This window comes from Antedon bifida, chromosome 6 (genome assembly GCF_963402885.1).
Source record: "Antedon bifida chromosome 6, ecAntBifi1.1, whole genome shotgun sequence".
Taxonomy (NCBI): Eukaryota; Metazoa; Echinodermata; class Crinoidea; order Comatulida; family Antedonidae; genus Antedon; species Antedon bifida.
In genome coordinates, this window is record NC_136231.1 from 13,186,315 (window position 1) to 13,213,128 (window position 26,814).

At 32.1% G+C, this 26,814-nt stretch overlaps 1 protein-coding gene across 1 annotated transcript; it reads left to right on the forward strand.

Moving 5' to 3' along the window:
- Positions 1 to 1,663: 1,663 nt before the first annotated feature.
- On the forward strand, positions 1,664 to 25,134 carry LOC144845421 (uncharacterized). The gene is made up of 20 exons (XM_078702743.1): positions 1,664 to 1,738; positions 7,319 to 7,567; positions 8,075 to 8,362; positions 9,137 to 9,469; positions 9,782 to 9,852; positions 10,383 to 10,614; positions 11,255 to 11,349; positions 11,711 to 11,918; positions 12,066 to 12,156; positions 12,323 to 12,563; positions 12,773 to 12,845; positions 18,543 to 18,715; positions 19,913 to 20,102; positions 20,315 to 20,425; positions 20,598 to 20,800; positions 21,000 to 21,113; positions 21,451 to 21,521; positions 21,784 to 21,824; positions 22,256 to 22,352; positions 22,784 to 25,134. The coding sequence occupies exons 1-20, from the start codon at positions 1,684 to 1,686 to the stop codon at positions 23,001 to 23,003; spliced, it is 3,156 nt and encodes a 1,051-aa protein (XP_078558869.1). The 5' UTR covers positions 1,664 to 1,683; the 3' UTR covers positions 23,004 to 25,134.
- Positions 25,135 to 26,814: the final 1,680 nt, after the last annotated feature.

The window sequence follows — 26,814 nt, forward strand, 5'->3', positions numbered from 1 at the left end:
TGGCAGCCAGTTTCACCCTCAACTCTATTCCTACCTGTTTTTTGTGTTGTGCATTATTATTGTATTAAGCCTGTTTTTTAGACAGGTCACATTGGCCAACGGAATTATAACCTATACACATCCAGAGAGGGTGCTTAAATATCGTTGTTAAAACTCGCGCACAGCATACATATTTTTTTTTTATAATTTTATAATAGAGGTTCGTACTTACTAAACCCATCACTGAAGAAATGAAAGAACTTTAAATGATTTATGAATTTATATTATTATTATTATTATTATTATTATTATTATTATTATTATTATTATTATTATTATTATTATTATTATTATTATTATTATTATAATTATTATTATTATTATTATTATTATTATTATTATTATTATTGGCGTAACTCATTAAAAAGATTCATTCGGTTGGTATTACAAATAAAATATAATAATATATATATAATCGTTATTTACTACTACTATTACGGTTGAGATATAATTAACTATTATATTTTATTATTGGGTTTTTAAAATATTTACCTACTTGGATTCACAATGTCATATTTTGATTTCAATGTTTCAATCAAATTTGATTTCAATTTATATAATATAATGTCGTGATATTCCTATTTTTTCAAGGCCATCTTTGTTCTGAATTGTTTTTTTTAAATGAATAATTATTCTATTATTCATTTTGTTACATTGAATATTTATCCCTGGCTATCTTAATAATTTACACAGCAATCAATACCAGTTAAACACAATTAATAATTAAATGTGAATAGATAACGCATTGTTTTAATATTCCAAGGTAAACTGTCTTATCGAAGTAAAATTATACCACAAACATCTTTTTATTAAAATCTTATTTGCAACTATAACACAATCGCTGTTTTTTCCATCTGCTAAGTTTACCATAATATGATAATTTTAATACAATAGTGTTGAAGGTTAGGACCTAATCTTGATTCATTGATTCGATATGAAATTCAAATTTCTATTTTTTTATTTCTAAGAGTGCGTTATTTTGTTTAATCATGGATGGTTTAATGAATATTGATACAGCGCTTTAAAGTGCTTTTTTGTTTGTAAACAAACAAAGCAGTCTTTCACAAGGAGTTAGAATTAGTGTTACGACTATTTGTTCTTTAAATTATGATTTTTCATATAAATTTCCAGTCCAATTTTTGGTCAAAATGAATAACTATTATGTGACATTAAAAATAATATTAAGGGGGTACAATATATCTTGAATCTATGAGAATTGCATAGATATTAAATAGTACCATAGTTGCCATTCATGTTAAACATTTTATTTGTACGTTCATTGTTATTAATATCGTTTTACAAACTATATATACTCCTAGGTTTAGAAAAGGTCAACCCGGTTAAATAGACAATCCATTTTCTCAATGTATAACTTACCAGCAAAAGTATGCAAAATGTTTAATTATGGGTCACAATCAAGAATAAATGAATCTTAAATAAAACTATGTAGGTCTACATTATTGTGTTTGTACGACAGTTGTTTTGGAAATCAAACTTAGCCGGTGATCACTTTAGCAGGAGGAGGCGTTCATTGGTTAAACTCTTCGAACTATATTTCACTTCCTGCTGCTGGCACACCTAGCAGTCAGCTTTCTACAGTTAAAAATATACCTTCTAAGTGTAAACAAGAGCAGTTACGGAAATATGGAACTCTGGACTACGCTGATATATGGCTTTGCAATTCTACAATCAATTTCTGGTATGTTATAATCTTTTTTGATAAGCTAGTAAATTATTCTTACACCATTTCGGTCTGTACTTTTTAATTAAGATGAAAATGTCAAAATGTATTATTTATTTATTCTGTCTTTATACTGAATGACACTTTCAGTGCTAAAGCATTGATTTCGAAAGTGGTTCAGTAGAGAACATCAACAAATAATAATAAAATATAAAAAAAAATAAAAATAAAAGACATTTAGTTTAGTAATTTACATTAGTAGGCCTACACACAAATTTCCAATAAGCTAACTATCGAAAAAAATATATTGTATAGACCCATATAAATGATGGAAGAAATATTCAAGATAAAATATATAGGCCTATACTGTTATGTTAATCAAAGGTATTTTGGATTGAATGTTTACAAGTTTTAAAGTGTCATAAATGTTTGTTTTTGTTTCATACACATCTGATCTCAATCGCAAATAAATAAATCATTATTATTATAATTAGTTTACCGATAAACAGTTTCTTCTTATTAATTACAAATTTAAGTTATGACGCGATGCCAATAATCTAGATTTTGTATTAATATTTTGTAGTAAAACCTTCAACAAACGATTACTGAATAAACACTAGTTATGCGAATAAAATGTGCAATACTAACAAAGATAGTTCTTTAATAATTCCGCTGTATAGTGCGTCCCACATCCTATTATTTACTGATAGTCCTCATTGTAAAACAATTTAAAATCCTGTCATCATTTATTTGTTGTAAGATGCAACATTCTACATACTTATCAAACAAATCATTTCACAAACAAATGTATTTCAAAATCGATTTGACAGCTTCCTCCCTAAAGCTCAAATTTTTCGCAGAGATCTATCATGGAGTTTTTTAAATTAATACATTGGTATTTTTTTTTTTTTTCTAAATTGGTTTATTTATTATCACATTACAAATTTACGCTTATTTATCTGTAAGTGTTATTTCCAATTTAGCCAATTCTTTTTTAAAGTTTCAATTTTTTTTTAATTATGTAATTGTTAAGATATGTTTTTTTCAAAGCAACGTGTCCACAGTAAGCTATACCAGCACACAGTACAGTAGTCTGTATAAAAAAGCACTCTTTATTATTACGAAATCAAATACGCATTATACTGTTGACCCTGCCGGATATCATCACCACAATGAACCATGAATAATATATACACAAAATGATCGCCAAACTAGTCTACAATTTTTCTATTGTGAGCTTCATTGAGTTTTAAGGAACCACACAAAATAAAGAAACTAGGCCTATACAATAAACACTCAGGTCATTGCTATTGGCCATATGGAATCTTAATAAAGTATTTTAATAAAAGAATTTAGAATCTTTATTTTAATAATTGGAAGTGGTTACCACAAAGAAAAAAGACAATAAGGAAGTAAATCAACATCTTAATTGCAGTTATTGTTATTATACTTAGCACAATATTCTAAGCGTTAGTTTAGCAATTAGAAAAAGTATGGCACTTATGGTATTTTATTTATATGTTTACACTGCCCTCGATGACATGTAGACTATGGAGAAATAAGTGTAGACCTACGCCAGCCGAATAAATGTATGTGGTAAAATATTGAATATTGAATGAAGCATTGTCTTGGCGAATAATCAGTCAAAATTTATACTGGTAGTAGAGCAGTTAATGACATGAGCTGTGCATTTTATTACCAAAGCATGAAACTTGGCACAAAGTTTCTATAATGTATATAGATTCAAAATATCGGAGGGTGCCAAGTGTCCAACGTCCGGTATGGCGGCCATCTTGATTTCAAAATGGCCACCAGAAAAACAAAAAATGTTCATATCTTGGCAACTATACACATTAGAGACTTAATTCTGGTCTCAAATTGTTCACAAACTATATATTCTATTTGCTCTAATGAAAATTTTCGTCCAAAAATGACCGGAAATGACGTTTCTTTCAGTTTGACCTTTGACCTCGTATTTGTATATCTCTGTAACTACTGGTCATTTTCAATCGATTTTGGTGTCATTTTGTTCAGAATAAATACATTTATATTTGTAGTAATGAAACATTTTCACATAAAATGACCGGAAATACAATTTATGACCTTTGACATTTAATTATTGATTTTTAATTATGTGAATATACTGTATGTGGTTTTTGGTGGTCTTAAATGCACCTAATTTTGAACTTTGACCTGATAGGCGTAATTATATTAAATGATTAATGGACTTAAATTGTATATAGTACATAAAATTGGTAAACATTGTGCTTGGTGGTACCATTAGTTCAATGATGTTGGCACCTTCTGATTCGCTAAAAGTTTTTTAATAGTTTGACAGAGGAAATAACATACATGTTATGGAATACCGTAAAACCTCGAAAAGGTGATAGTATGAGCTTCTTTTCGAGATAGACTGTATTTGAATGTCAAATGAATAGTATGATGATCGTGTTTATATCAATATATTATTAATGACCTTACAAAGAACCCTTTATATTTCAACAATCAAGCCTCAGTTATTCTACAATTTATTGTTTTCCAAGTGGTAGGCCTATTTTGATTGCATCTTCTTTTTGTAGGCCTATGCTTCCTCGGTAATATGGTCCTACCCCTCCTTCTTTGTCTGTAGATGGTCTTATACCCCATTCTTTGTTTGTGGATGGTCTTATACCCACCTTCCTTGTCTGTGGATAGTCTTATACCCGCTTCTTTGTCTGTGGATGGTCTTATACCCGCTTCTTTGTATGTGGATGGTCTTATACCCCCCTTCTTTGTCTGTGGATGGTCTTATACCCGCTTCTTTGTTTGTGGATGGTCTTACACCCCTTTCTTTGTATGTAGATGGTCTTACACCCCTTCTTTGTCTGTGGATGGTCCTACACTCCCTTCTTTGTATGTGGATGGTCCTACATCCCCTTCTTTGTCTGTGGATAGTCCTACACCCCCTTCTTTGTCTGTGGATGGTCTTATACCCCCTTCTTTGTCTGTGGATGGTCTTGAACCCCTTTCTTTGTCTGTGGACGGTCTTATACCCCCTTTTTTGTCTGTTGATGGTATTAAACCCCTTTCTTTGTCTGTTGATGGTATTACACCCCTTTCTTTGTGTGTGAATGGTCTTACACCCCTTCTTTGTCTGTGGATGGTCTTACACCTCCTTCTTTCTCTGTGGATGGTCTTATACCCCTTCTTTGTCTGTGGATGGTCTTATACCCCCTTCTTTGTCTGTAGATGGTCTTATAATCCTTCTTTGTGTGTGGATGGTCTTACACCCCCTTCTTTGTCTGTGGGTGGTCTTACATCCCCTTCTTTGTCTGTGGATTGTCCGACACCCCCTTCTTTGTCTATGGATGGTCCTACATCACTTTCTTTGTCTGTGGATGGTCTTATACCCCCTTCTTTGTCTGTAAGTGGTCCTATACCCTTTCTTTGTCAGTGGGTGGTCTTACACCCCCTTCTTTGTCTGTGGACGGTCCTACACCCCCTTCTTTATCTGTGGACGGTCTTACACCCCTTTCTTTGTCTGTGGACGGTCTTACACCCCTTCTGTGCCCGTGGACGGTCTTATATCCCCTTCCTTGTCTGTTGATGGTATTACACCCCTTTCTTTGTCTGTTGATGGTATTACACCCCTTTTTTTGTGTGTGGATGGTCTTACACTCCTTTCTTTGTGTGTGGATGGTCTTACACCCCTTCTTTGTCTGTGGATGGTCTTACACCCCCTTCTTTCTCTGTGGATGGCCTTACACCCCTTTCTTTGTCTGTGGACGGTCCTACACCCCTTTCTTTGTCTGTGGATGGTCTTAGACCCCCTTCTTTGTCTATGGATGGTCCTACACCCCCTTCTTTGTCTGTAGATGGCCTTACACCCCTTTCTTTGTGTGTGGATGGTCTTATACCCCCTTCTTTGTCTGTGAATGGTCTTACACCCCCTTCTTTGTCTGTGGATGGTCTTACACCCCTTCTTTGTCTGTGGATAGTCTTATACCCCCTTCTTTGTCTGTGGATGGTCTTATACCCCTTCTTTGTCTGTGGATGGTCTTATACCCCCTTCTTTGTCTGTGGATGGTCTTATACCCCCTTCTTTGTCTGTGGATGGTCTTATACCCCCTTCTTTGTCTGTGGATGGTCTTACATCCCCTTCTTTGTCTGGACCCACTACTTTGATTGATTAAATCAGACATTGTTTCTTGTATGATTAGGAGACCAAGACCTTCAAAGTGAAAGTCCACAAGTGGATGCCTAAAATGGTCTTGTACAGAACAGTATATTGTAGGTCCATGTCACTAATTTGAGAATTACTTGAATAATTATATTGAGATGTCTTTTACGAATTGATTTGGTTCGGATTTTGCTAAAAAATCAATGAGTAGAGAAAATCGAGGAAAAGGATTCAGATGGTTTACAGCAAAGGCCCATTACCATAAAAATGGAGTACATTTTTTTAGATGCAACGAAAATGAACAAGAATTATCTGAGTTTCTGACTAATGAAAGTAGGTCTACTGCACAAATGCAGGATAAGTTTGTAGTAAGTACTTTGAAAGACGGTATTCTCTTAACTCATGAAAATGAAAACTTTCCGAACTTGTCTCATATGCAACATCAAAGAGCCCAACGAAAGAATGCTACTTTACATCAAAAATATTTCCAAATGGCATCTAACAATTCAATTCAACTTATTTCAGACAATTGTCCATATGGTATAATACATTGCAAAAAAAAAAAGATGATGGAGAGAGGACCAAAACTTTTATCTAACGATTGACACATCACAGTTTAGCAAACAAGTCGGCATAGATGAGCTCAGTGATTGCTGTTTCTCAGTGATCTGTCATACTTTACGCCTATCCTATCACATCAAAAGTCAAAAATTCAGAATAATAATTCCTGGTCATTTTTGCAGTGTCATTTATTTCGTTAAAAAAAATTAGGTGCATTTATACCAATGTAAACCACATACAGTATGTTCACATAATTATTATATATGTCAAAGGTTATAAATTGTATTTCCAGTCATTTTATGTGAAAATGTTTCATTACTACAAATATAAATGTCTCTATTCTGAACAAAATGACACCAAAATCGATTGAAAATGATAAGTAGTTACTGAGATATACAGATAAGAGGTCAAAGGTCAAACTGGGAGAAACGTTATTTCCGGTCATTTTTTGACGAAACTTTTCATTAGAGCAAATAGAAATATGTGGTTTGTGAACAATTTAACACCAGAATCAAGTCTCTACTGTTTATAGTTGCCAAGATATGAACACTTTTTGTTTTTATGGTGGCCATTTTGAAATCAAGATGGCCGCCATACCGGACGTTGGACACTTGGCACCCCCAGATATTTTTAATCTATATACATCAAAGAAACTTTGTGGCAAGTTTCATGCTTTGGTAATAAAGTGCACAACTTGGCTATTTTTATGGCACTAACTGCTCTACTATGGTGCCTCCAGCTACATCATTGATACTTTTTATATAGAATAGAATGCCAAATAATTTGTTTTTCCTATAATGGTATGGATACTAATGATAAACTGCATTCAAGATAATTGAATTACTTAAAGCACCATTATTAATTTTGTTCATTTTTAGGGCAAGTTGATTATAAATGGATACTTGCAGGTGACTCTGTTAGTTTGTTCGTTGACACTGACGTGGATATAGATGGACTTTTGTGGGAGAAAAATGATGTAGCAAATGATGAATGGGTGCGTCAAAGTACATTAAACCTGACCAACGTTACTGTGTCAGATTCAGGATCATACGATTGTTACTACTCTAACCCCGCATCAAGTGAGGCAGATCTAATACCAATAAAAGCTTTTGAACTATTCATAATTGGTAAGAAAACAACACAATCGTAAATACCTTTCTTTCATCCAACGTATCCATCAACCTCGAAATCGTACAAAACGTTATAATAAGTCATTCGTTTCGCAATCTATTGTCACTTATAACAAATGTGCAGATAATTACTCATAATGAACAATACATTATAATAATTATACATTTTCTATTATGTTTAAATGTTTAACCATCTTTTTATGAACATTTTATCGATCTGGAGTGCATAGACAAAGATTTTCTAATTGTGAATTCAGTACCAACAAAGAAGAATTTGAATATGATTTAAATGATTCAGTAACACTGAGACATTTCAATTTATACAAAACAATCTAGAATCTACTATATAAAACTTATTAATTTAGCAAATAGTTTAATCTGAATGAAAGAAAAAAAATATCAATCCCTGTATTTGTACTTCGTTAAATATTAAAATATTTAAGCTATCTATTGTTTTTTTTATTAATTGATTACAATATAATTTTAACCACTGTATGAATTTAGAACCTGAACCAAACATCATAGTGTTCGAAGGCCTGGCAGTAAATGAAAATCAAGACGGACAAGCAAGCTGTGTGATACAGGGAGATCCACTACCCACAATTGATGAGGTCACGTTGTATTTACCTGATGGCCGTCCAATATTGCCAAAAGAGGCTGTAGTACACAACGATAACTTTACCATTGAGATGGATTTTGTAGGAATAACAGTATGGAATACTAAGCCGTATACATGTAGTGTGATAACCGCAATTGGAAGTTTGAATAAAACCATTGAAGGACAAGTGTACAGTAAGCTTACATTATTATGTATATCAAGAATCACATTTTTCTGTTATACACATTCATATTGTACTGTAGACCTACTACACTTTTGATCTAAGCATCCCACTAATAAGCCTAATGTTTCGATGTTCACTGTTACCCCTAGTGAAGCAGGCCCATTTTCTACACTATTGAAACTGAACAAATTTATAATTTATTTCTAAAGTAAACTAAGTCAATTTAAAAGAAATTACTTTGAAAAACGATATTTCTATGTTTTATGATGTATCTTTTTTATATTATACAGTACTTGAATTTGCATCTTTTAATTTTAAATTGTTTTTCTTTTTTATAAATTCTGTTCATTCATTAATCCTTTTTACTTTTAAATAAAATTATTATTACTTGCTTGAATGTATTGTGTACTAGCTTACAGTTGTTTTTATGTGTTTATCATGGGAACATTTTCTCTATGGTTTTATACCACACTGTATATACCTTTGTTGTTCATTTTAAGAATATATTAAGGCCTTGCACGGCCTTGACGAAAAACACCTTTTGATCAAGTTCTCCGTGTTGAAATAAAGCATTTATTATTATTATTATTAGGCCCCTATTATTTGATAAACAAAAATAGCCATTTATGATCAAATTGTGGTACGGTTCCTTCTATAGGCCTATGTTTTGTTTTTATTGTAGGCCTATTGTTTTTAACAGTGTCGAAAAGCTGGCTTTCAACTGACAGCAATTCCGTTTCAATATTAATTTTACATTATCTTCTTTCACCCTTTATTTTATTAGAAACTCCACGTCTCCACAATCAACCAAACGTGAATATAAAGGACAATGATGTGACAATTATTTGGAAGGCATGGCCTGATTCTAAAATAATGGAGCCTGGTGACGGTCCGGTTATCAAATACAGTGTACTTTACAACTGCACTAATTCTACATCTAAATACATTGGAAATGGGGTCGACGGATCCACAACGTCATTACAATCGTCGATTGGAGAATTATCCATTAAAAGAGGATTTCTGTGTACTTTCTTTGCGATTCCATCACGACCTGGATTTGGAGGAGAAGGACCATTCATTACTAGTGCTGGACGTACTATATACATACCGTGTCTAAGTACGTTACTATTAGTTTATATAATAATTAAAATAATAATTGATAATTGTCATTGTCAATCTAATGTTCATTAATATGAAGGTAATCAACAACGCTCTTTATGAGAATGACTGGAACAAAAATGTATGAATAATAGGAACTACGAAAAATGTGAATAAACTAGCGAAAGAATCAAATAACGAAGGAATTATTAACGTAAACGGGCGAAGACTTAATCAATTATCAATTAATTAATAAACGGTTATGCCTATTAGAATAATGTATGCCTGACTATTAATCTGTTATATTTTTTACACATTATATAATACATAGAGCCGAAGAGTTCGCCAACCGTTGAGAGTGTGTCTCTAATCGGAAGTGATATGATCCAAGTTAAATGGAAGGTAAAACAATCACTTCCTTCAAGACATGACTTAGATATTTTAAATAATAGTAGTCATTATGGACTTGTTGAATCAAGTGAAAACAATAGAACTGAAGTTAAGTTATGTAGGACTACGTCTTTTTATCTAACTGATATTCATTTAATATTCAACAATTCACTCAAGACCTACATTGTTCATAACAGCTATGCCTGTTTATTTACTTTTGTTTTTAAAATGTGTATATGGATAAATTAAGAGCAATATTGAAACGGTATGAACAGTTTAAATGTAAAATGGAAAGTATATCAGGATATTATTGATTCTTTTAGGTCTATAAAATAAAAATCGAATTATATTGATAACATATCAAATCTTCGTATAAACCATGTTCTTAGGGTAGGAAGCTATCTCAGGAAATACGGTGGTTAGAAACCAAGGTCGACGATTTATGAACCTCCGCAACGAAATGCAATGTTAACGGATGAAAGTATAGAAAATAATAGTAGGCCTATTTTTTATATGTATTTATGTTATTTGTATAATCATAGAACATTAAGAACGAAGATTGGAATTGTGAAGGGGTGAATTCATACATTGTGCGATACAATATGGTTTCATACCCATCGAAAATCTTTGAGGTCGAGGTTGAAAAAGTCAAGTCTGCAGTGCTGCTAAAAGTTGATCATCTTTGTGCTACATACGACATCAGCGTTACGGCTTCAAATCAGGATATGGAGAGTTTAAGTTCAACAGCCGTAAATGTCTCAACAACTGATTCATGTAAGCAAACGTAACAATTTTGGGACTAATGACGTTTAGTGACGTATAGGCCTACCATAATTATCTGCCAGTACGCACGTTAGGCCTATACGTAATGTGCCTAATTGCTTGTACTGGGCAATATATAATTTGGTCTATAGTGAACATAGTTGCTAAAGTAGAAATAAGACACATTTCGAGATTTATCAATATACTGTAAATGTATAATATATATTTATTGATGATATTGATTGATGAATACAGAACACTACGAATAGATAACATCGATCATATGCATGCTTAGGCCTACTCAATCGATTTTTTGTGTAAACCGGTCTTACAGCCACAGAAAAACATTTTGCGCTGAATAAATGTAAACTTATATTGAATTCAATTGTGATAAGAAGTAGGTTCAATTTCTACATTCCGTTCACCTCTGATTGTAACTCGTATGGGGTACAGTCCTAGTTGTTTACAAATACTACAAGAAATACTAGTTCAATTCTGCGTTTTAAACTAACTATATAGGCCTAATAGTTTGAATTTATATCTTGTCAGTGTGATATGCAAAACAAATCATAGGCCTATAGTATACTCTTTCAAATAGTACAGTAACATTAATAAATGCTATCTGTTTTGATACTTGATGTTGTACTTGCAGGTCTTCGTTTGTTGAAAACATCTGCAACTGATGAGTACGTTACAATTGTTCTGAAGACGCCGAATACAACATTAGATCTGGCTAACTACTACGACGTATGCCTAACATATTTTACATTATTACGTATAAACTTAGAATATTAGAAGGAATATTATATAAACATTAAAAAGTAAAAAAAGAAAAAGAACACCTACCTTAACTTTAAAATATATATATATAGTACATGCCAATAACGAAAGGGATTAAAAACATGGTCTGTTCCTGGTACAGTTCTTAATTTTACTACGATTAACTATTTAGTAGATTTTCACCAGTCTTTCATATTGTACGTGACAAACACAAACTTGTTAATAATATGCCCAAAAAATCATGATGATTTATGTGATGATTATTATATATTTGAGCATTTACTCTTTTATTTTTTTAACGTAGTATTTATATCATGAATTGTTTCAGATTACATATCAGTGTTTATACAGGCTGTACGATTTGCTACCAGAAGCAAACTCAACAACACGCAACCAAACCTTTCTAGCGGCCTCAACGACCTTTCATATCGTCGATCTTCAGTCTGCTTGTCGCTACAACTTCACTGTCAAACGGATCTCAAAATCGTTACTTGTGACATCAGAAAATTATCTCGTGGACACGTTGTCTCCGTCAGGTGAGCATAAAATGCTGCAATTTTGCGTGCTAAATCAACAATATTCGCAAAATGCATTATTTAACGCGGCCAAACCGATTATTATTTAGGCCTAATGGTATTTATACGCAAAACACGCTACTGATGAATTATTTTTTCTTGTATTAGCATCTGGAAAGCCTGAATTGATGGTTGTAGAGAGACAACTAACAAAGATGGAAGTGAAGTTTAAACCACTCGAAAATTACCCGTACATAAAGTAAGCGTTTTTGTACGGTTTAACGTGTTTATTTGTATCGAGTGGAATTAAATAAATTATTATTACTAATCAAATGAATTCCGGTATTATAACTGTGATTTGTGTGTGTTCAAAAGAAATATTTCGTCCATGTTCTGCTATAAACTATGCTATAACATTTCCACAGAAATTACTCAGTTCTTATAATGGAGAGTAAATATTCGATAAATGAAGCGCGAAATCTGAAGTTTATGAAGATGTCGGAATCAGGACCAAAGCACTATATGGCAGCTCAATTCCCGCCTGATGTCAGTGACATTACATTTGTAATTGGCAATCAACAGCTAGATGACGGGTTTTATAACGCACCTCTAGACCCAGCAAAATCGTATTATGTGGCTTTAGCTCCAATCGACTATAAAGATGAGGTGAGTGGTACTTTCGATTCGGGAAAATATTCCAATGCTGTATAATGTTGCTCATCGCTATGCCCTACAATGCATTAAGCATTTTTAAATTATTTTATTTAATAGTATAAACATGCCCAATTTAGTAAATCTGTTTTTTGTGTGTTTCTGAACACAAAAATACAAATATATAAATAGCAATGAACTTTTGAAATAATACTCGTTTTTAGGTTATATTCGATCTAGTTGTTTGGAAAAATGGAACAGATTTACCAACTCCGTCAGAGATGGCTATTGAAAATGGTGAGTTAAAAGCTATACGACACTTAAACATAATCATAAACTCAATCATTAACAGACTTCTACGAGTCTTAAGTTTGCTCCTAACACCTCTGCATCCCCTGTCATAGAAGAGGCTGAGGCGTTTGTCCTCCATACTAAGTTACCAGATGTTTTGGCCTTTGTGTTCAATACCTGTATTAAATTTGGGATTATTCCCAACATTTTCAGAGAAGAAATTCTTGTGCCTATTCTAAAGAAACCCAATATAGACATCCTGTCAAAAATATTTGGACTAGGTTTTAACGAATCATGTATGGGTGACCCGCTACAATAATATTACAGGTTTGCCAGTCGTCGTTGTACAGTCAATGATGTAACTCTGTACAAATAGAGGTTCAGTGGCTTATACTTGTTCCTTGGATGCTGAGGGTGCATTTGATAGCTGGTAGAGGTGCATGCATGACTTGTATACCAACATACATAATATGTTTTACCAAGATCTAATTGAAAAGTTAAATAATCTTAATTGTGGTATAGCAATCAGCAACTGTTCTTATAATGCATTTTGCTATGCGGATGATATTTTTGTAACAAGTCTATCTGTTGTGGGTCTTCAGAAATTGATTGATGTTGCTAATAGTTACATTTGCTTCTATGCATTGCAAGGAACTGGCATGTGTAAATATCGTTCGTCTACAGATGTAAAACTACATGTCTGGAAAACAGTCCTGATACCAACTCTAACGTATGGCCTACAATGTATAAATCTGAGCAAGAAGGATGTTCTTGACTTAGAAAAAACACAAATAGTAAATTAATTAAAGCAGCGTTGGGTTTACCTAAATTCTGTAAAAATAGCTCTCCTTCACTCTATAAATTTACCCAAGTTGTCCAACATTATTACACGTAACTATGAATTTACTTCGCCAGATATTTATTGGTGATTCCAAATCTAGGTATTTTTACTGGCATCTAGGCCTATTAAATAGCAATTTAGAACATGTAAACAACACCCTAATTGATAACATACAAAGCAATGACTTTTCTATTTGTAATATTGTCTTTCATAGTACCAATTTGAAAATGGTATTATAAAAACATTCAGATGAAAGTTGTTAAGAGCCATTGTCTGTAAGAATCAAAGAAATATCAAAAATAGTGGCAGACTAAAAAAAATGGATTTCTTTCAAATTTTGCACATGGTTATATATGTGTTGAGAGAAATCAAATATGAAGTATTTTTTATTTCACACACATATTTCCATGGCAACGGCCAAATTTGTGTTTTTGACAAATTTTGTCCTTTTTTAAAGTTTTTTAAAATGGATATTGGTAGTACTTTGATTTAATTATAAAAAATAATTAGTGTATGGATAATAACAATGCATTGTGTACCTGTTTCATATATTTTTTAATTTTTTTTATTTCATACTTTGGGAGATACCATTTATTTAAAAAGGGGTGTTTTTCAGTTTCAATTAAAACAACTAAACTTTACTTCACCATAACGCCCAAAGTGGTGTATTTTTTAAGCTGATTTATTACAAATAGGTAGTTCTAATGTTTAATAAGTGATTTCTAAAATAATATACTGAGGAAATTTAAAAATCTACAAGCAGTGTTGCCAGAAACATTATTTTTTTAAAAACATGGTATATTAGTAAAAACATTTTATTTTCTTTGATTATCTGATTTTAAATCCATTGGTCAGAAAAATGTTTAATGTTTCTAGTTCTACTTGTGTTGTGGGGAAAAAAACAATATTTTTAATTATAGATTCTGTAATTCCCAGTTTTAATGTCATTTTATAGGTTATATACTCTGGAAATTTGAATAAATTATCAGATCTTTGTGAATTTTAATCTTTGCAACAGATTATTCATTTTTTTACTTCTTCTATTTGCTAACCTAAGTAGATCACTCCACCCCCCCCCCCCCCCCCCACTCACAATATCCACAAAAATATAAACTACAAAACTTGTGTCGATCATCCACTATAGAGAAATTCATGCAGTCAAGCACTGTCACACAGCCGCAATTACGGCTCTTTCGGACATGTAATTGCTGGTAACCAACGGTGAACAACGGTAAATAGCCACAACTGTACACATATAAATGTAAAAAGTAAAATTTAATAATAATCTTTGACAACCAATTCTTTCTTTTATAATTCAAACCCCCAAAAAAAAAACCCACAAAAAAAACCCAACCAATTCTCAAACAATGATACCGTATTCCTATTCCCCACACACTTTATGCAATTCCCCAAATTTCCCAATCCTTTCAAACAAAATATCAACAATCTTTTTATTTTTAAATAAATCCCCGAAACCCCCCTTTCAAATACAATAATATCACAAGATGAATAGTTAAACAATAATAAATGTCCACAATATCGTTCCTTCTTGCCTTCTCTCCTACGCTGACACAAAACACAAATCAGAAAGATAAAAGTTACAACGATTCTGCAAATAAACAACTCCCACGCCTCTGCTCCCGTTCTGCTTGTATTATCAATTATAATTCTTCCTATTTTCTGACATATAAATAAATCAAATATAAAGTTAAAATGTTTCTTGATGTCGTTCTGCACTGCAATCCGCTCCCCGACCAATTATTCCTTTCTCCTTCCCACGTAAAATAATATCAGTATCAATCCAGTTACTCTTCAATATATCCAAACAATTCTTTACATGCAACAACTTCTGCTGTTTCCAACAGTTATTTCTTCCGTCAATTTACATTCACAATTTAAATTAATCCTCAGTAATCTCAACAATTAACAGTTCTACATTTAAGTACAGCCTTATAGTATTACTTCCAACTCACAATTTATTAACTTCATGTATATCACGTTATTTCCTTTCTGCTTCAGCTCTATATCACCATAATTATCTCCAACTCACAATTTATTAACTTCATGTATATCTCTTTATTTCCTTTCTGCTTCAGCTCTATATCACCATAATTCAATTACTTCTTCTCCTGTACGTCTTAGTTTCTCATATCAATATTCACCTATCCCTTTCTGGCTTAACATAACATAGCCCTCCTTCTCTGTCTCCTCTCAATTTCCATCTACCTCAAAATTCCCTCAATTATCCACATATCACCACCTTATCCTTCTCCACCAATCAGCAACTCACACATTAACTTAACTCTTATACCTCTCCTCCAATCAGCAAACACCACACAATCCTTCTCTGCAACACAAAAACTCTGCTCCACTGGCTTCACACAATAGCTTCCTAAAACAAAAGAAAGGTTCAAATAGTGAAAACAAAAGGAAAAGTAAGAATGACTTGCAAAATATATACACAACTTTATGTCACTTGTGACAAGCACCACCCACACTGCCGCTACAATCGCCCCAACCAATAGACAGATTCAAACTCCTCCGATTCCCATCCCCCTTCCTCCAAACCTCCACCTACCCCAAGTTAAAAATTGCAATGCAAAAGATAGAACATAAAGTTAAGTTCTTAGACACTCGCCTCCAATCCCCTTACTATTTCAAAATCCTAGATCCACCACTTTCCCCTTCTTAAAATTGAACCAATCAAAAGTCAATGATATACTCAGGTATGTTAATGCTACATAACAAATATTGAAGCCCTGATGTGAAATTTTATTTCATTTAAGGTCAGCATGTAAAATATCACATTTTATATTAAATATTGGTTTTGGTTATTTTTTTTACTGTGATTGTTGGATTCATTAGTAATTATTAATTAATAATTATCTGATAAGTATTTATTTTCCCTTAGTTATGCATAGTAACAGTTACTATGGTAACTAAAATTGAGATATTCTGTAGATTTTTCATACTTATCTTACACAAATTTAAATTTGTAGATTATTAGTAGGCATGCCTTATTTGCATTTTCAAATTACCATTTCACAAGGTCATATTCGTAAGGACTTTCTTTTGTGATTATTTTTATTCATGAAAACTCCATTTTATTATCTAATTAGTGCATTTGGTACCTACCGTAAGCGGCCACCTCTCGTAAGCGGCTGCGGCCACCTTTTTTACTAAAAATTAGATTTTTTGTATGGTAAATTACCTCCCGTAAGCGGCCACCCGAAAAATGTGATACTTATTGCATGGACCTATGAATTAGAGGTCCATGTTCATTGTATTTCTTTATATATTAGCTTTATTTCGAATCGGTTTTAAAAACATTTCTTTGAAGAGATGAGAAAACTACACATATTTTGACCGACCATTTTTCATATGATAAAAGCTTTTAAAATTTGTCTGAAAATGATCATTAATACTAACCACCTGATTTATAAACAATAATACAATTAGCTGGAAAATTGAGAGGCTCGTTGCGTTAAGAACACTGAAAAATATCGTGCATAGCCATAACACGTGATTTTGGCCCTTTATCGGCCCGTAAGCGGCTACGTTTCCAGGTCCCGAGGGTGGCCGCTTACAGGAGGTTCAACTGTATTTTAAAAAACAATTATCTTTAGTGACCCATAGAAACAGGTTCTAAGATAACATATATAATACATTTTGACATAATTTGACCCACAAATGACCCTTTCACAAGATCAGACTTTTTCTGTGATTTTTGGGATTCAGTAGATAAGTAAATTTGGGAAAAAGTAGTAAAGCTATGTAATCATTTTTTTGTAGTCATGAAAACCCGTATTAAAAGCATTGTACTTAGTTACGCATAGAAACAGTTGCTACAATACACTATATGTAAAATGTAATCATTTTTTTTTTCATGAAAACCCCATATTTTATTTTTTTTTAAATTATCCTTAGTTACAGTATGTATAGAAACAGGTTTAAGATAACACTAAAGGTCATTTTTTTACCTTTATTCAGATTTGTCAAGACTTTTTTCTGGAATTATTAGGATTCAGTATTTAAAGTAAATTTGGGAAAAAGTAGAAATGTAAAACTATGTAGAAAAAATGTTTTATAAATTTATAAAAACTTGGACGCAATTATTTCAAAGTTTAACATTATTTTCCATCAACTAAATATTTCAATGCAAAATACTGTTTTTCTGGCAATTAATTGAAATAAACCTGGCATCTAAACTATTCGTATGACTCTAGTAGCATTATGACAAGCCAAATACACATTTTATTATTGGAGTAGCCATATGTAAATAGTGTTTCTTGTGTTTTATTTGTTGATATTATCAAACTACCCTTTTTAAAATAATGGTATCAACCAAACTCCATTTTGTAATTTTTTTTTCTACATTAAATGGAACTCAATATTTTGTTGTTTACACTGCTATAAACAAAAAATGTATACTGTAAGTATTACGTATACAAATTTGTACTTTTTCACTATAGAAAATTTGTGAAAAATGGCAAAAACATAAAGCTTTGGATAATTGACCGTTGTCATGGCAACGAAGGCTAAAAATTAAAATGAATGTTGTAGATATGCTTTTTATTGAAGTGAGAGAGAAATACATTTTTCTGCCGCCAAATCTTTGATTTTTACAGACAATTGCTCTTAAGTCGTATACTTGGGAGTAGCTTTAATTCAAATGGCCAATGGAGTAACACAATCGAAAAGAAAACAAGGCACCACTCATTAATAGCAATATTATTAGCAAACCTGTTTTTAAGTAGACACTTCCTATAGTTGTGGTCATGGTAATCACCATACATCTTTATATTATTCTCATTATGCAGTATTATTAGATGTGATTCTTTCTAAATGCATTATATTTTCAGATGAAAAAATTGGAATTATTGGTATTATTGGAATGATTGGTATATCAATTCTACTCCTTGTTATTGTGGTTCTAGTTGCCTATTACAAACGCAATGGTGGATCACACAAGTTCCTGGAGCAACTGAGTTCTCATCGCCATCATCATCATACACCACAGGAATACATTGATATGGTAATATTATACATTAGGGTCTAAATTTACGTAAGGGCAAAATTCGGTAAATCGCGCGTCACTTCTAGAATTTTTACTCGATGGTATATAAAGTGGGTTCGTACGTTCGGTACTTATTTTAACCACCTAACATCACCCTGTTTACTCATTAAGTTGAGTTAGATAATTAGTTATTGACAATTAAAACGAATTTAGGTTCAACGATTTGCCCCAAATAAAGGTGGTTTACACTGTCTAATGGATGTCCATCTTGAAAAATACCCGCACACAATAATACGAGGATGCTTCGCATTTACTCCTTCTAAGATACTTGTTTTAATAGCTGAAAACCGGTTGAACAGCTCGAGTACAGCATCTTACTGTTGAAGACAGGCTGGTGATTTTCTTTAAGAAATTACTATTTTGAAGATTTAATATACGTTTATACAAATGGAACATTCCAATCTCTCAGTTTCAGTATTATTTGGTTTAACATAAGTAGGTAAATCTATGGGTCCTTGCGGATAAACTTAATATAGTATTGCAATACTTTTATTAACCATTTTTGGTCGCCATTTAAATCGCAAATTTCTTACTGTGAGTGTGGGTACTGTTTGATATATAAACACATAATACTGTATACCAATAAAATTTATTACTGACAGTTGCTTCTCAACGTTTACAAAATATATAAACGTCGTAGTGGTGTATTGTTACATGTACTTTACTATTTCAATCGACTATGAAAGTGAAAGTTTTAACGAAGTATTAAATCGCAAATGTTTAGTATTTGGTGGTATATTATTTATAGGCCTATAAAACATGAAAACATATTTCGTTACTGAGTGGATAAATAATATTGTTCCTCTTTGTACCCATCCCTCAACTCTAATGTTATATACAAAACACAAATTGGTTTTGTTTATTTGGACTCATTTTGTGACAAGTTTCTCTTTCGAAAGTAATTCCCCAGGGTGCTAATTTTAGTTGACTACATAAATCATCATGTCTATTTATTCGTTTCTGTAAACGACAATGTATTATAGTCCTGCGGTACGTAAATTAAAAAAAACAGGTTTTTTACGCTGAAATTCGAGAACTAACTAGTTATTAATAAATTAGGTCTACAGTTATAAGTATCTAAATCCAAGCTGTGTGTAGAAATTTGATCACAAAGTCTGAAATAACATAAAAATGAATTATACGTTTAAAATACAGGAGACAATACAATTGACAGCAAACAGAGGGTCAGAGTTTTATGAAGATATATGCGATTACAAAAAGATTTGCTGGGAAGATTTAATGATCGATGCTAAAGTTATTGGTAGAGGAAATTTCGGCGAAGTTCGCCTTGGCCTTCTGAAAGAAGCTGGACAAAATAAACAAGTGGCTATTAAAACTTTACCTGGTAGGATATTGATCCAGTATTGTTATTATATCATCATCATCAACAACAAAAATAACAGATAAATCCGTAACTATGACAACATAATAAAAATGGATTTAAATGGTGTTGAAATAAAGTTGATTAATGTCAACAATACATTATTTGAAATGTAGTCAACCAACCAACCAATCAATATTATTCCACTGAGATAATATAAGCTGATTTCCCAACAGAGGATGCGGTTAACAAGGCTAAAACAGACTTCTTGACAGAGCTTAACATCATGGCAATGATTGGTGATCATGAAAATGTTATACATCTTATAGGAGCATGTATCAATGAAGGTATTTGCTAAGACTGAGACAACATTCTATTACCAGCAATAGTCATAATTATACCAGAGAAGAGTTAAATTACTATTGTTGTAATTGTAATTTAACTCTTCCCTGATTATACTAATGATATCGATACATATTATTATATATCAATTTCTTGAAATAATCTTTCTTATTTTAGGTACGCTCTATGTCGCTATGGAATATGCAAAACATGGAAATCTGCTGACATTTTTAAAACTAAGTCGAGAAGAACATTTGTATTCAAACAGTTCAGCAATGAGAGCTAAAGACGATCATTTTGTATCCTCAATTAATCAAGAACAACTTTTGAAATTCTCCTGGGATATTGCTAAGGGAATGAACCATCTGACTAGTAGAGGGGTAAGATGAGTTTTTTGTTTGTTAGGATAATTAGAAAATTTGAATAACATAATGCATGTGATAGCTGTACAAAAACGATAATTATTGTATTATATCTGTTATATATATCGAGTATTTCGTAAGTAAGAAAGTACTTTCGATTTTTATAATTCACAAGATGGCTTCATCATCATCATATACAAATCCCACATTTTTTCAGGTAATTCATCGTGATTTAGCAGCAAGGAACGTACTACTTGATCATAATTTGACAGCTAAAGTTTCAGATTTTGGTCTTTCCAGAGATGAAAATATGTACGTCATGACAACAACGGTATGTATAATTTCTTCAAATCATCATCATCGGAGTACCGTGCCTGCATTGACGACTATGCGCTGCTCTATTTATTTTTCGAGAGTTTTTGTGTTGCGTAATATTTTATGTTGTCTTTTTGTTTTTCCTGTTAAATGTATAGGTCCATGGTTAAACACAACCGTTCACTTCTCTTAATAATACTTTCATATTCGGCGCGCCAATATTGAAAAAAAAACAGATACCTTGGGGTTTAATACGCTTTTGTAACGTTACTATCAATTTTTTTTCTAAAACCTATTGTATAATAATTACATTCCTTTTATAGTTTGTTAATGAATAATTGTATATTTTACAGGGACGCGTTCCAGTGAAATGGATGGCTCCAGAATCAATAATGTACCAAACATATACGTCAAAAAGTGATGTGTAAGTATATTGAACCTTTTTCTAGTAATAAACCAATGCCAAATTACAATAGAATTATACATTCTTAATCATGAGATAGTCGGATACTATAAACGGTATTTAGCACTTAACTACGGTACAAAATGAATTTTTGATCACAATCTTTAAACTTTTACCTGATAATAAAATACATTTCCAGTTTCCTGAGTTCGGGCGGCGTATTGCTTAGAATCGGTTTTTAAAAATATATTTGTTATTACATTTAATAATTTCATATTCATAGATGGTCATATGGTGTTCTTGTGTGGGAAATAACTAGTTACGGTATGTAAAGAAACAAGTAAAGTATCAACAATTCTTATTTTCTTTCAAAAAAGAAAGATTGTAGAGTGGTTTGTCTCAAATCTGCCTCTGTTCATAAAAAAGTTCATTTCATTTTCTTCAATTCATTTTTATTGGTTATACTGTAGAGATATTATATAATGATTACAAATAATACAGACATAAATAATAGAAAAGAATACTTAATTTGGTGGTGGTGGTACGTTACGTGGTAACCATTAAAAAGTTGATTATTAAAATATTTTTAATCAATACGATTTCCTTTATGAATTCAATTTTTATTTAAAGTAAATAGTCGATGTATTGCTCTCCCAAATAATTATACTATTAAAAAATATAGGCGGAGGTTATCACATCTCATCAATGTGTCTAGAAAAAGTAAGATTTTTAGAAAAAGGTTTTTTTTTTAATAGGAGACATACCTTACGCAGACGCAGATGGAAAATCATTAATACATTTTCTTGGTGAACATAAACGACTAGAAAGACCAAAGTATTGCAACCAACGAGTGTAAGTTTTATTATTATGCCGGCGTATGTGTCAGTTCCATTTTAATGAAAAACCCATTTAATATTAACAATACGTATCATGAGGTTTCTTAAAGTTTTTTAGACTTAGAATTGTTTAGTATACTTTTTCCTGGGCAGCATTATCTTTGGGATGCCTCTGTCTTGGTTGTTGTCTCTGAGCACCTGGTCGTCTGTGGCAAGGCAAATGTGTATCCTGCTCCTTTGTTTAGTCACCTAGGTAGGGGTCCGGGACCGCGACAGAACGGATGGGGACCCTCCAAAGAAATTGCACTTTATTTGTCAGGAATTTGTATGATTTGTTTTTTATTTTTTAAATGCGCCTTGAGCACTCTTGAGTGGTATGTGCGCTATAAAAATCTTATTATTATTATTATTATTATTATTACGTATAATTGATTATATTTATTTTAGATATGATATCATGCGTTCCTGTTGGCAGATGGAGCCCAAGGAAAGGCCATCCTTTATAGAATTGTCTCAGAAATTTGATGAATTATACCACGAGCAAGTTAGAAAATACTTCACAAAAGCTCCTCAGACGAGTGTTGATGTCGATACGTATACTGAAATGAAACCTAACACCGATATCAAAATACATTTAGGAATGACTCCCTCTGAAATGACCGTTTGAATAAATCTGATTTGAAACCTTCCATTGCAATATAGACCCACACCAACTGACCGATTTGTATCACGAGGTGAAATCGAAGCTTGTCCTATTATGGTAACTCACGAATGAAGAAGAAAACAAAAAGTAATGGTGAATTAAGAATAATAATAAATAATGTATATTATTGTATATAAAATATGTTTGTGTAAACATTAAAGGCTGGACTTTGCAATTGTGTGTAAAAAGGTTACTTGAAAAATATATATTAGTTGTAGATTGTATATAATATTTCCTTTTAATTGTCTGTTAATTATTAAATAACAGTAAACAAATACGCTAAATAGATAAAATCTCTGGACAGGTACACCCAACATCCACTTCTCCCGACCCCTTAGGGGTATAGCGTTGGGCTTAGTTGGTGAAGTGTCCTATTGGAAGTTTTGGGTGATCAGGGGTTTATGGGGTGTTAGCTGATGAAGCCATATTGGGTGGAACGGTTTTAGAGATGTGATTTGTTGTATACATAACAATGTGCTTATGGTAGGATCACAGACTTATTTCCTGACCTCTGGTTGGTTGTTGCGCAATTTACTGTTTGGGCGCAACAAGTAGTAAATGTATTCGAAATTCTATACTGACGCTTTCTATTCGAGCCAATACATTCGCCTTAATTAATTGTCCTGGCATTCCAGGACTTGGTTAGTTTATTTATCATAATTCGAAATTACATTCCAATAAGCATGTACCGTTAGGCACACTGATATAGAGTAAGAATTATCCAAAGCTCAATAATATAAAATGTAATTGTTTGCTTTATCCTGATGGTCTAAAAAGAGAATGACGAGTAGGTTGTTGTTTTTTACATAATAGTGGGGTAATATAGTAGGCCTAGTTTATTCCGGAATTAATAAATGTGATGGGTTTTTTTTGGTAACTGACGTATAGTATTCTATAGTATTCAAAATTGAAAAATAAGATCTCAACCTAGGGAAATAATAATAGAATATTCCTGTGTGTAATTTTAAGACGAAAAAATAGGCCTATATGCTGATTTCTATATTGTGGCCTGATCATACTATATGTTAAGCTTCCCATCCATCAATATCATTTAAATGTATTTAGTATCTCTATGGAAATTAGAAATATATAGACAAACATAATACAACTATATTTTTACCTATATTTCCAATAATAACGTGTGATTGTGTAATCTAATTATACGTACATTATTAGATACAGTGCTATATTTAAAAATTGACATTTTCAGGCTAATAAAGTTGAAAACCAGGGTTTATGATTGACATTTTAGGGGGACTTCAGACAACTTTTATTCATTCAAATATTATTATGTTATGTATCCAACAGCGAACAACCCGCCAATTACAAGATGAATAAATTATGTTATAATTATAATTAGTTAGGCCTATAATCCCTATTCATAGAAAACATTACATTATTAAAGAAGTTGCAAACTGTAAAACCTGCAGATTGATACTGGTCCTTTGTTATTCCATAAGTACAATATAAATTTACATTCTTTTTGTATATATCGAATATGGAGTATGAATTTACTATTAGGACCAACGGAGATTGATGTTACTTTGTAACGACTTCATTTTGCTTCGAAACACGTTTAGATTAATTAAATAGGTTGATATTTGCTATTATATTAGATTGAAAAGAATTACAACAACTTTAAAGACAAGCCTATCAGTCTGAATTAATCAGGCACTGCAGAATCTATACGTTCACACTGTCTCACACCAACACCTGTTTTGAGAATTAAGTCCCTCTTTACATTTTGGTTCAATCTAACTTATGTTATTAAAACAAGAAACTGTTCTAAAAAATGTATATAACCTGTATTCAAAATGCGTATTAAATGTTCTTTCCCCACTCTTATATAATATGTCATCCTCAGCATGTATATTTTAATTTTGAATGTCACTTCAAATCCAAGATGGCCACCATTATTTTAAATGGCAGGCTGCTAAATTGACTTTTGACATTTAATTTTGCCTATTAAATTTTAAATTTCTAAACTGTTTAGATGGGTATGTCATCCTCAGGCATGTATCTTAAAAGAATCCAAATCTAAGATCTTAATAAAGGTAGGCCTATTTATTTTTTAGGTTTGTGTTGACCACCCTCTATAGAACATATATATTGAGAAATGTTAGTGGGGCCTCTTAGAACATAAATATTGATATGAGACATTGTAGTGGCGTCTAGTCTTTTCAAGAAACCTTGACAACATGACCACCCTATTATAGTTAAATATTGATAAGTTTAATTTCGAAAATATGAGGCTCCACCTAGCTAAAAACAGAAACTTGAGAATTGTTAATAGTTGGGGTCTTTATTTTCAAGATTTCTAAAAAAAACAAAAGCCACCATCTAGAACACAATATTGTAATGTTTGTGTAGAGCTTTTGCAATTTATCGCCTCCCTATTATAACACACTTGAAAAATGTTAATGGCATCTTTGCTTTCAAGAAATCTTGATAAACAGAGACTATCCTACTGTAGGTTCTAGGCTGGTTGCCCCCTGGATATTTAACCATTTAGGAAAATGTCTTGGAGGAAAACTGGTAGTGTACTGGTTGCTGTTTGCGGGTAGCCAAGTCGAGTTGTATAGCGTCAGTGTGGCCAGCGATCGAAATCAAATTATGCTAGATGGCAGAACAAATTTATGCCAGATTATGCCTGACACAATTAAGGCCAAAATAGCACAAAATCAATGTATTAAAAGGAGGTGTATGGTTATGTTTTATGTACCACAAGGTTGGAAGCAAAAAATAAAAAAAAAGGTCTTCATGTTTTTGGCTAAATTATGCCAGATTTGTACAAAATTATGCAAGATTTTTTCGAAAATATGCCAGATAATATGCCAATTCGCTGTAAACATGCGTTTTTCAAATTATGCCAGATTATGCCAGATTTTCTAAAATTATGCCTAGCATAAATGCTAGATACCAGATGGGTCAACATTATGCCAGACGGCATAATTATGCCAGATCAGCGGTAACACAATTTTCACCAGTCAGTTCAACTCTTTGAAACAAAATAAAGGCCAAAGGTCTGAGCGATGGTTCCCAAACTTTATTCCAACGTGTAAACTATAAAAGAATACAATAAACATTCTTAACAATAAAATGCAAAAAATCTAGAAATATCATCAATAAATCATTCGATCAACGTTATCATTATTAGTTGAAATGCCTAATTGAATATACTTTACTTTAAACCTTATAATAGCCTCAAAGATTAGGTGAGGTTTTAATCAATACACTGTATAATAAAATCTCTAATCTACAATTATAATACTGAAACTACAAGTAACTAAAGTTAAATTATTCACTTGACTGTGGATTCTATATAATTCTGTTGTTTCTAAAACCTTTAAACATTGTTTCAATCATGTAAATTCCGTATAATAAAAAATGGGTGTCACGAAACCTAAGACCACGAAAGCTAAGACCCCCTAAGACCTAAGATCACGAAAGCTAAGACCCAAGACCTAAGATTAAAAATTCTAAGATATACTACAGCTTAAAAACAATACTTGTTTATCCATACATAATTTTAAACATAGTAGGTTTCATTTATTACCATAAATATAATTAAATACTACCGCAAAACATAGATAAATTTTCGCCCGTTGAGTAAATGTATATTTTTTCTTTACAACAAACAAACTTGACGGGTTGTTTGTTGGTATATATTTACTCCGTTGTGTTGGTTCGGAGGATGTTTTTCTTTCGCACCTGCCTTGTATTTTGACTCCAATTTGTTAACTAATTTTATCCTGAATACCATACTTTAAAATTA

Coding starts and splice junctions, on each gene's coding strand:
- LOC144845421 (XM_078702743.1), top strand. CDS start 1,684: ATGGAACTCTGGACTACGCTGATATATGGCTTTGCAATTCTACAATCA. Junction 1,739..7,318: donor AATTCTACAATCAATTTCTG/GTATGTTATAAT, acceptor GTTCATTTTTAG/GGCAAGTTGATTATAAATGG. Junction 20,801..20,999: donor ACCATCTGACTAGTAGAGGG/GTAAGATGAGTT, acceptor ACATTTTTTCAG/GTAATTCATCGTGATTTAGC.